This window comes from Monodelphis domestica, chromosome 4, assembly GCF_027887165.1.
Source record: "Monodelphis domestica isolate mMonDom1 chromosome 4, mMonDom1.pri, whole genome shotgun sequence".
Lineage (NCBI taxonomy): Eukaryota > Metazoa > Chordata > Mammalia > Didelphimorphia > Didelphidae > Monodelphis > Monodelphis domestica.
Genome location: NC_077230.1, coordinates 389,115,882 through 389,127,393, shown reverse-complemented (window position 1 = coordinate 389,127,393; position 11,512 = coordinate 389,115,882). Strand labels below are relative to the sequence as shown.

General features: G+C 49.1%; 1 protein-coding gene across 1 annotated transcript; it reads left to right on the top strand.

Annotated features, from left to right (window-relative positions):
- The first annotated feature begins 242 nt into the window (after window positions 1–242).
- Window positions 243–10,262, top strand: HTR6 (5-hydroxytryptamine receptor 6). Its single transcript, XM_056795684.1, has 3 exons — window positions 243–1,094; window positions 5,436–5,597; window positions 9,837–10,262. The coding sequence occupies exons 1-3, from the start codon at window positions 375–377 to the stop codon at window positions 10,260–10,262; spliced, it is 1,308 nt and encodes a 435-aa protein (XP_056651662.1). The 5' UTR covers window positions 243–374.
- Window positions 10,263–11,512: the final 1,250 nt, after the last annotated feature.

Below are 11,512 nucleotides of genomic sequence, written 5' to 3'. Positions count from 1 at the left end.
TACCTCCTCACCTTCACCTTCTTTCTCGACCTCGTTGCATCCCCCGCCACTGCCGTCTCTAGTCCCTGGTATTCCCTCGTCTAGAAAATGGGCCGCTGCTTGCCGTAGAAAGCTGAGCTCGCCAGGAGCAGGCCCCTGGCTCGCTCGGACATCTCCCTCCCAGCCACGTCGCACCGCATTAGCGCTCCCTTTGGCTCTCCCCTTTCTGGGCCTCCGTCTCCCCGGGCCCCTCATTACCCCGGGTGTGTACCCTGTCTCCAGCCCACGTGACGGCCACCTCCCGCGGCCCTGGGGGGCTCCCAATACCGCCCTCTTCTACCCGGTTTGGCCCCTTGTCCCCTCCGACAGGGCCAGGCACGCTGCCGACCCCACTCATGGCCCCGGAGTTGGGTCTGGCCAACAGCAGCAGCCCGAGCCTGGGGACTCCCGAGGGCAGCGGATGGGTGGCCGCCGTCCTGTGCGTCATCATCGCCCTGACCGCGGGGGGCAACTCGCTGCTCATCCTGCTCATTTGCACGCAGCCGGCTCTGCGGAGCACTTCGAACTACTTCCTCGTGTCGCTCTTCACGTCCGACCTGCTGGTGGGGCTGGTGGTGATGCCGCCCGCCATGCTCAACGAGCTGTACGGGCGCTGGGTGCTGGCCCGCGGCCTCTGTCTACTCTGGGCCGCCTTCGACATCATGTGCTGTAGTGCCTCCATCCTCAATCTGTGCCTCATCAGCCTGGACCGGTACCTGCTCATCCTGTCCCCGCTGCGGTACAAGGGACGCATGACCCCGGGCCGGGCGCTGGCCCTCATCCTGGCCGCCTGGAGCCTGGCCGCCCTAGCCTCCTTCCTGCCCACGCACATGGGCTGGCACCAGCAGGGCCGCCCAGCGCCCCCCAATGCCACTGCCGAAGCCTCCTGGGCCGAGGTGGCCCCTGGGGGGCAGTGCCGCCTGCTGGCCAGCCTGCCCTTCGTCCTGGTGGCTTCGGGGCTCACCTTCTTTCTCCCTTCTGTGGCCATCTCCTTCACTTACTGTCGGATCCTGGTGACAGCCCGAAAGCAGGCGGTGCAGGTGGCCTCCCTGGCCTCCAACATGGAGGCCCTGCAGGTAAGGAGAGGACCAGGGACAGGCCAGGCTCCCCTCCCCCTTTCATCCCTTCCTCTCCATCCCTAGGAGGCACAGGACCCTCGGGGCTCCCTGATGGGCATTTACGGACTCAGGGTTGCAATGGGAAGCTATCTGAGAACAGAGATGGCAGCTCACATTAATCTGTGCGTTAAGCTGGCAGAGGTGCTCTTACAGAGAAAGAAAGGCTCCATGTTACCCAGGAGGCCCCTGGGTAACTCAGGGCAGACTCATGGGGATTTCCATTCGAGAGCAGAGCACCCAGCCTTGCCTTCCAAGCCAGAAGGGCGGGATCAGTCCCTTCTTTTGTTCAATTTTGAGGAAGTTCTAATCCCTTTTCCTCAGGTCACAAGCTTCTGCCCTCCTATTTATTTCTGCTGCCGCTGGTATTGGTGGCGGGAGGAGAATCAGTGTCTGGCTTAGCTGTCCTCAAATGGGGTCTCCCGAAATTGTCTTTTTAGAGGTGGGAGGATCAGTCTAACCAGGGCGATTCCTCAGTTCCAGAGAAGGAGGGGTTTAAAGAGGTGCTGAGTAAATGAGCAAAATCCTGGGCTTTTATTATCTTGTTTTCTCATCTATAAAAGAGATTCTGTATCTGCGCAGCTTATCCCGCAGGGCTTTAGGGAACAATATTTTGTAAACCAAAACACAGGATAGAAATGTGAAATCGCATCTAGGGTCGTGCAGCTCGTGGGTGTTTGAGGCAGGCCAAGCCTAGCTCTATCCACTACACCAGAGAAGTGAAGCACTCAGTGGGAAGGCCACGTGGGGAACACAATACCTTTGAGCCATCCCAGAACCGTTTGGGATTAGGCACCATTTAACAAAATAAATAAAAATACAATTAAATACAGATAATGTTAATGTGTAGTTTTCGAGGTCAACATGTAGCCCACAAGAATCTTTTTATATAGTTTAGTGGCTAATTGATTTTCTTCCTTTTTTTAACCCTCACCTTCTGTCTTAGAATCAATACTGTGTACTGGTTCCAAGGCAGAAGAGGCTAGGCAAAGGGGGTTAAGTGACTTGCCAAAGGTCACCCAGCTAGGAAAAGTATCTGAGGTCAAATTTGAACCCAGAACTTCCCATCTCTAGATCTGGCTCTCTATCCCCTAAGCCACTACTAGTCTTTTAAACTCTTTTAAAAGAGTTCCAATTTCACTACACCATACTCACTTAAATGCTTGTTGAACTGAATTGATTTGTAATGAGATTATGAGCTGCAGAAAGGACCCACCTGGGATCCTGCAGCAAAATGGATGATGTGCTCTCTGAGATGGACTTGGGGAAGATTGATTTGAGTTTGAATACTATGACATGCAATAGTACTGTGGCCCTGGCTGAGTTACAATCTGTGTCTCAGTTTCTTTACCTGTCAGGAATGTTTCAGGCTGTTCTGGTGGCTCATTTTAACTAGAGATAACTTGTATTGGAAGGATTTGTCTCTGCCACATTCCACCCTGCCTGAAGGAAGAATATCCTGGATTATTAAGCAGAAGTAGACCCCACACAACAGGGTGCTTGGGTTAAACTGGACTGGCTAATACTGAACTAGATTAGATTGAACAGGATAGCACTGAATTAGATTAGACTGGACTGAAATGGATTGGAATGAACTGTATTGGATTAAATCAGACTGAGGAGGATAGAAGAAGATGCCCTGAATGGGTTGGGCTGGATTGGACTGGACTAGGTTGGACAAGATTAGACTGGATTTGTGGAAGAGCTGGATGTTGGGAATGATGCAGAGGAGACTTTTGGTCGAGTATATGTTCGGACTAGATTTTTTATGACACTCCTTCCCAGTTTTGAGATTGTGGTTCTTTGAGGGGATGACTTCTCGGTCTGGGATGAGAAGGGTTCTATGGCTTCTTCTCTACTGTCCACAGCCTATAACCCCCTTCTTCCAGTCTCTAGAGGCTCCCTTTCCCATGTTCTCCCAGGTGGCTGTCGCCTCTTCCTGATCCTCTCATCTCTGATTGGATTGATTTGGATTGAACTGGTTTAGAAAGGACAGGATAGCATTGGATTGGATTGGACTGGCTTGGATTAGACTAGACCTGACTGGGCTGGATTGGATTACACTGGTTTGGGCTGGGTAGTATAGGTTAAGCTTTGGATTGGACTGGCCTAGACAGGACAGGATAGCATTGGATTGGATTGGACTGGCTTGGATTAGACTAGACCTGACTGGGTTGGATAGGACTACACTGGATTGGGCTGGGTAGTATAGGTTAAGCTTTGGATTGGACTGGCCTAGACAGGACAGGATAGCATTGGATTGGATTGGACTGGCTTGGATTAGACTAGACCTGACTGGGCTGGATTGGATTACACTGGTTTGGGCTGGGTAGTATAGGTTAAGCTTTGGATTGGACTGGCCTAGACAGGACAGGATAGCATTGGATTGGATTGGACTGGCTTGGATTAGACTAGACTTGACTGGGTTGGATTGGACTACACTGGTTTGGGCTGGGTAGTATAGGTTAAGTTTTGGATTGGGCTGGAAGTCATAGGATTGGATTGGTTTTATGAAAGGACTGTTTGTTAAGAATAATGCAGAGAAGACTCCCTTCCTCTCTGTGGCTCAAAGGGCCATGAGCTTGATAAGTGACACCCAAACCTAGGCACCCTGGCACTCAACTGGCCTGGAATTCTTTTCTAGTTTACACATTGCCCGTAAACATACAAAGAGCAACCGATAAGGCTGTAATCATTTACCCAGCAATAGCTCCAACTTATAGGGCACAGACAATTGACAAAGTGCTTCCTCTACTGTTTTGATTTGGAAACAAGACCTGGGTTTGAATCCTGACTTTGAGAAAGAGTGATTCTGTGACTCTGGCAAAATCTCTTTCTTAGATGACTTCAACTTTCTCATACATATGAAGAAAGGAAAGTGGATGGTTTTTAAGATCCAGCCTCAGCTATGAAGTCCACTTTGGTTTTCTCTTCTGTACAGTGTAGGGGTGAGGGTATTGGGTTCACTTTGGGGCTACACAACTGAAGAAAGATATTGATAAGCTGGGAAGTGTCTGAGTAATGTAAAGATTAATATTTGGAGGAACTGTGGATGTTTAGCTTAGAAAAGACTCTGGGGCATGGGGCATGATCTATAACTTTGAGTATTTAAAAAGCTGTGTGGAAAAGGGATTGAATTTGTTCCTAATCTTAGAATAAGGAAGAATGGGAAAGAGTTTTAGAGAAGCAGAATGAGCTTGATATAAGGAAATCTTGTTGTTCTTTAGTCATGCCCAATTCTTCATGGCCCCTTTTGGTGTTTTTCTTGGCAGAGATACTGGAGTAGCTTGCCATTTCCTTCTCCAGCTCATTTTACAGATGAGGAAACTGAGGCAAACAGGGTGAAGTGACTTGCCCAGGGACACACATTTATTAAGTGTCTGTGGCCAGATTTGAACTCATGAATTTAAATCTAGGCTCAGCACTCTATGCACCATGGCATGATCTACTTCAAAATAATTTGCAGTCTCTAAAAGCAGAATGAGAAGTCTTGGGAAGAAGTGGGTTCCCCCTCATCAGAGGTCTTCAAATGGAACATCAGGGTCTAATTGTTGAGCAAAGGTATATAGCTGGACTAGATGGGAAGGAAAGGAAAAGGAATCATTTTAAATTAAATGTCTACCATGTGTCAGACACAGTGCTAAGCATAGTTCAATATATTATTGATCCTCAAAACAACTCTGGAGGTAGGTGATATTATGATACTGATTTTACAAAAGGAAACCTAGTCAGAAGTTAAGTGACTTGCCCAGGGTCACCCAGTTAATAAGTTCCTGAGGCTATATTTGAACTCGGGTCTTCCTGGCTCCAGGCTCAGTGCTACCCACCTAGCAGTATGAATGAATAGATTAGAAACATTGGAATTATACCACCTTTTGCCCCCAGGAACATATCTCAAAGCACACAGCTAAATCCCATGACAGCAAACACAATGAGAGTAGCCTCTTATTTCAAGCCATCTTCAGCGAAACTCAGTTTGACCCAAATGAAAAGACTGGAAGGTGCTTCAGACATGGAAATGAGGCTTTGCCTTGTCTGCAGAGCCAACAATTTCTGTCTAGTGTTTCTACCCCCAGTGGTAGGTCTGGGCCACACTGAGCCATCCCACAGTTCCCAGACCCCATTCATGACCAGGGCCATTGGGGAGAAGACTGGCTGGGACCAAGGGTTAATCTGCATGAGATGAGGGGTTAGTCTGGAATCAGCTTTGGGATGGTGCTAGTGGAGCATCTCTGGGGTCAAAGTGAAGGGTCAACTTGTGGCTCCCCCCTAAGGATCCTCAAAGGCATGTGTCCTCTACAGGTGCCAAGGACCCCAAATTTCGCAGCGTCAACCTCAAGTGAGAACAGACGGTTTGCTGCCAAGCACAGCAAGAAGGCTCTGAAGGCCAGCTTGACACTGGGCATCCTTTTGGGCATGTTCTTTGTGGCTTGGCTACCCTTCTTTGTAGCCAACGTGGTCCAGGTAAGGCTTGAACACTCCTCAGGGCTGGATTGGAGGAGGAAAACAGCAGGAATGCTTAGAGTCTCAGACATGAACCAACCCCATGGGCTCCTTTCAAGAACAGAAATCCGGAACCCTATTCTGGAGTGGAGAAAGTGAGTAGGCAGAACGATGAAGTACTAATAGAGAGGACCCGAGCAACTGCCCATCAAAGCCATGGTAGCAGGGCAAGTTCAAGTCAGATATCGGCTACAACTAACTTCCCAAGAGGACATAGTTTTTTAAATTTAATTTTAAGAAATTAATTTGTAACAATTTAAGAAAATCCTCTATAATGTTTACAATTAAAACAGAGGATCCTAGTTGTATTCTTTGGTAAGTTTTATAAACTGTAACACATCAATTTGATTTGTTTATCATTACAAAAATAAAACAAATTTTTTGAGAGATCCAGATGACAATGTAGGTGAGTGGAACAAATGGAAAAAAAATAATCAGGAACATTTCAAGACTGCTATATCTTATCACCAAAAGGTGGCTCACATCAAAATGTAGGTGAAATGTTCGAGATAAATTTCACATTTTTATGAAGGCTGAAAGGCCTTTGATCAAATGAACAAGTACATAGTATACAGAAAGGACATTACGTTTCTATCTGTATTGCAGTTTAATACCAAGAGTGTTTATTTATAGATCGAGAGGCAATAAAGCAAAATCAACCCAGCGGATGGCATTCTCTTTTAGGGAGGACCTCGCCAACACTAGTGTGTCTGGAGGAGGCTGTCCAGGCTGGTGAGGGCGCTGAGGAATATGCTAGCTGAGGACAGGGAGAGGGAACAGGGGTTGGTGACACAAGGGACTGGAGGGGAGGGTCAGCATCACTATTTTTTAAATATAAGAACCACTCCATGAAAGTGGGATCCGGTTTGGTTTTTTTGCCCCGAGAAGGCAGAACCGGTGGCTACAGGAGGAAGGTAGGATGAAGGCGATTCCTAGCAGCTGGTGCTGTCCGAAACATGGACGGGATGCTTGGGAGGAAGGAGTGGGCTTTTCTCATCAATGGGGTGCTTGAGAGTGGAAAGATGGACGCCCACCTAGTAGGCGTGCTAAGAGAGGGGATCCCTGGACCAGATGGCCTCCGAGACAGCTTCTAGCTCTGAGAGTCTTTGATTCTCTGTGAATTCCTCTAACTTTAAAGAACCAGGAGAGGAAATTAGGGAATCTCTTTCTACCAAGCTTATGGCAAACAGGCATCTTTCATGGCTTAGGGGCAGGCGGGGGCTCTCTGTTAGTAGGGGGAGCCTTCACGCTCACTGGGGTAATCGGTCTAGAGGGTCAGGGCTTGGTAATAGCGGAGATACTGAACTGTTCTAGATGGGATTTCAACAGAGATTGAGCCCACGGGGTGGTCCCAAAATGCCAATTTGTTGCCTGTCACACAGTATCACTCTGGGGGTGAACCGTGCCCAGGGATATTCCTGAACTCTCCTATCTAATTGCCATTTACATTGGTATTCAGTTTCTCCATTCCTGCTGCTCTTCCCTTGTCAAACTCAAAACTGTTTGATCCTTCACACAGCCTTTTCTGGGGAGGCCCGAGATACCCTCAGGCAACAGGGAATGAGGAAAAGAAATGGCATCCTGGGAGAGGAAGATGCCCAGATCTAAGGTGCAAAGAATGCCAGATTTGTAGTTAAGATTTGTAGTCTGCCATTTATAAGAAGCATATAATATTAGATCTAGGGAGGACTTTAGAATATGGAAGGCTATAGCTGGGAGAACCTTAGAACAGAGAATGTCAGAGCTGGGAGAGACCTTAGAACAGAGAATGTCAGAGCTGGGAGAGACCTTAGAACAGGGAATGTCAGAGCTGGGAGAGACCTTAGAACAGAGAATGTCAGCGCTAGGGAGGACTTCAGAACAGAGAATGTCAGAGCTGGGAGAGACCTTAGAACAGGGAATGTCAGAGCTGGGAGAGACTTTAGAACAGAGAATGTCAGAGCTGGGAGAGAACTTAGAACCCAGAATGTCAGAGCTGGGAGAGACCTTAGAACAGAGACTGTCAGAGCTGGGAGGGACCTTAGAACAGAATGTCAGAGCTGGGGGAGACCTTAGAACAGAATGTCAGAGCTGGGGGAGGCCTTAGAACAGAGAATGTCAGAGCTGGGAGAGACCTTAGAACAGAGAATGTCAGAGCTGGGGGAGGCCTTAGAACCCAGAATGTCAGAGCTGGGGGAGGCCTTAGAACAGAGAATGTCAGAGCTGGGAGAGACCTTAGAACAGAGAATGTCAGAGCTGGGAGAGACCTTAGAACAGAGACTGTCAGAGCTGGGAGGGAGCTTAGAACAGAGAATGTCAGACCTGGGAGAGACCTTAGAACAGACAATGTCAGAGCTGGGAGAGATCTTAGAACAGAGACTGTCAGAGCTGGGAGAGACCTTAGAACCCAGAATGTCAGAGCTGGGGGAGACCTTAGAACAGAGAATGTCAGAGCTGGGAGAGACCTTAGAACAGGGAATGTCAGAGCTGGGAGAGAGCTTAGAACCCAGAATGTCAGAGCTGGGAGAGACCTTAGAACAGGGAATGTCAGAGCTGGGAGAGACCTTAGAACAGAGAATGTCAGAGCTGGGAGAGACCTTAGAACAGAGAATGTCAGAGCTGGGAGAGACCTTAGAACAGAGAATGTCAGAGCTGGGAGAGACCTTAGAACAGAGAATGTCAGAGCTGGGAGAGACCTTAGAACAGAGACTGTCAGAGCTGGGAGAGACCTTAGAACAGAGAATGTCAGAGCTGGGAGAGACCTTAGAACAGAGAATGTCAGAGCTGGGAGAGACCTTAGAACAGACAATGTCAGAGCTGGGAGAGATCTTAGAACAGAGACTGTCAGAGCTGGGAGAGACCTTAGAACCCAGAATGTCAGAGCTGGGGGAGACCTTAGAACAGAGAATGTCAGAGCTGGGAGAGAGCTTAGAACAGAGAATGTCAGAGCTGGGAGAGACCTTAGAACAGAGAATGTCAGAGCTGGGAGAGACCTTAGAACAGAGAATGTCAGAGCAGGGAGAGACCTTAGAACAGAGAATGTCAGAGCTGGGAGACAGCTTAGAACAGAGAAGGTCAGAGCTGGGAGAGAGCTTAGAACAGAGAATGTCAGAGCTGGGAGAGACCTTAGAACAGAGAATGTCAGAGCTGGGAGAGACCTTAGAGCAGAGAATGTCAGAGCTGGGAGAGAGCTTAGAACAGGGAATATCAGAGCTGGGAGAGACCTTAGAACAGAGAATGTCAGAGCTGGGAGAGACCTTAGAACAGGGAATGTCAGAGCTGGGAGAGAGCTTAGAACCCAGAATGTCAGAGCTGGGAGAGACCTTAGAACAGAGAATGGCAGAGCTGGGAGAGAGCTTAGAACAGAGAATGGCAGAGCTGGGAGAGACCTTAGAACAGGGAATGGCAGAGCTGGGAGAGACCTTAGAACAGGGAATATCAGAGCTGGGAGAGAGCTTAGAACAGGGAATGTCAGAGCTGGGAGAGACCTTAGAACAGAGAATGTCAGAGCTGGGAGAGACCTTAGAGCAGAGAATGTCAGAGCTGGGAGAGAGCTTAGAACAGAGAATGTCAGAGCTGGGAGAGACCTTAGAACAGAGAATGTCAGAGCTGGGAGAGACCTTAGAACAGAGAATGTCAGAGCTGGGAGACAGCTTAGAACAGAGAAGGTCAGAGCTGGGAGAGACCTTAGAACAGGGAATGTCAGAGCTGGGAGAGAGCTTAGAACAGGGAATATCAGAGCTGGGAGAGAGCTTAGAACAGGGAATGTCAGAGCTGGGAGAGACCTTAGAACAGAGAATGTCAGAGCTGGGAGAGACCTTAGAACAGAGAATGTCAGAGCTGGGAGAGACCTTAGAACAGGGAATGTCAGAGCTAGGAGGAACCTTAGAACAGAGAATTTTAGAACAATACCATAATTAAAAGGTCCCTGAGCATCTAGTCCAAGCCCCTCATTTTGTAGATGAGGAAATTCAATGCATATTGATTGCTTGAAGTTACTTCGTCTCAGAGCATCAGTTTCCTTATCTGTAAAATGAGCAAAATTCTAACTGTCGTACATCACATACCCTACAGGGCTCTCACAAGGATCAATTGAGACAATGTACATCAAGTACTTTGCAAACCCCCAAATGCTGTCGTTCAGAGTCACCTGTGATCTCTCACCTGAAGGCTCTCTGTGTGCTGCCTTGTCCTCTTGCTCCTCTCTTTTGTCCCCTGCAGAGCGTGTGTGACTGCATCCCGGAAGTCTTCTTTGACGTCCTCACCTGGCTGGGTTACTGCAACAGCACCATGAACCCCATCATCTACCCGCTCTTTATGAGGGATTTCAAGAGGGCCATGGCCAAGTTCGTGCCGTGTGCCCGGTGGGCCTGGGATCGCAGGACTAGTCTCATCTCGCTCTCCATGCGCAATTCCCACAGCGGGGCCCCCCAGTTCATCCCCCAGGTGGGCTTCCCTTTGCAGCCCAGGATGACCCTCCCTGGAGAGGTGGACTCAGCCACCTCCACTCTGCAGGTCATTGAGCAGCCCCGGGAGGCCCAGCCTGGCCATTCCCCACCTGCCGGCACCGATGCCGTCAGCCTCTTTGACATGGACCCCGGGGAGCCCGAGCTCAAGCTCTGTGCCCTCCATACCCCCACAGACTGAGCCCTGAGGTCAGAGCCCTTTCTCTGAGTGGGGCCCGTCCAGGGAAATTAAGATCTCCGGCATCGGCGCTTTCCCACTGCAGGGAGGCAGCTTACCCTTCCGTGTCCTCTGTGTGCCTCCTCTCACCCAGATGTATCTGGGAGTGTCTCGCCAGAGAACGGCTTTTCTCTGCATGAACTTCTATTGAGGATGGCTTGGGGGGGTGGGAGGAGGAACCAAAGTCCTCGAGGCAGGCAGTTCCTGCCACAGTTGGACAGGGAAGAGCCCCCTCTAAGCGAGGAGACAGAACATAAGCAGAATCCCAAATCAGAGCAAGGGGGGCGCCTCAGCATTCCCCATCTCAATACAGAATTCAGGAGAAGGGAGGACCCTCTGGAAACCAGCCAAGGGGCAGAGGCTGCCATGAAGTTCCCTAAGGAGGAGACGGCATTCTGAAGCTCCAGGAGAGTTCTGGGTGTTTGTACACAATCACACACACACACACACACACACACACACACACACACACACACACACACGTCTGTGCTTGAGGTCAGTGGAGTTCTTCTGGAATGGTGTGAATCAGGAATGAGTTTTTGGAGGAAGTGGGTCTTCAGTACCTTTGGCAAGGAGAGGGCAGCAAGGCATCCTGTACCATATAGGGACTGCTACCTCTGAGCTGCATGACCCTGGCCAAGACACTTTTCTCTGAGCCTCAGTTATTTCATCTGTAAAATGGGAGTAATCATTATTGGCTCTACTTACCTCACAGGACTATTGTGTGGCCTGGGCTTCACAAAAACTATAACGTATCAGATAAAGGTGAGTCAGCTTGGTTTCTCAGAGGTGTGAGCTCAGCCAAGAGGTTGGATCAGGTGTGGGCTTGAATGAGGATGAGGAACAAGGAGGAAAATGTGTGTGTGTGGCAACCTTGGCCAAGGCCCTCTAGGTAGCAGGTCCTGCCCTGTGCCACCACCTTGAATCTCATACCTTTTGATCCATGAAAAGTAGAACTACTAAGATGTGGTGTGAATTTCCTTCCAGCTCCAACATTCTATGTTCTAAGGTCTCTCCCAGTTCTCATATTCTGTGATTTGAAGCCACTCTGTGTCCTAAGGCTCCTTTAAGCTTTCACATTCTGTATCTTAAAAGGCCTTCCAGCTCTGACATCTCGTGTTTTAAATTCTCTCCCAGCTCTGACATTCTCTGTTCTAAGGTCTCTCCCAGCTCTGACATTCTCTGTTCTAAGCTCTCTCCCAGCTCTGACATTC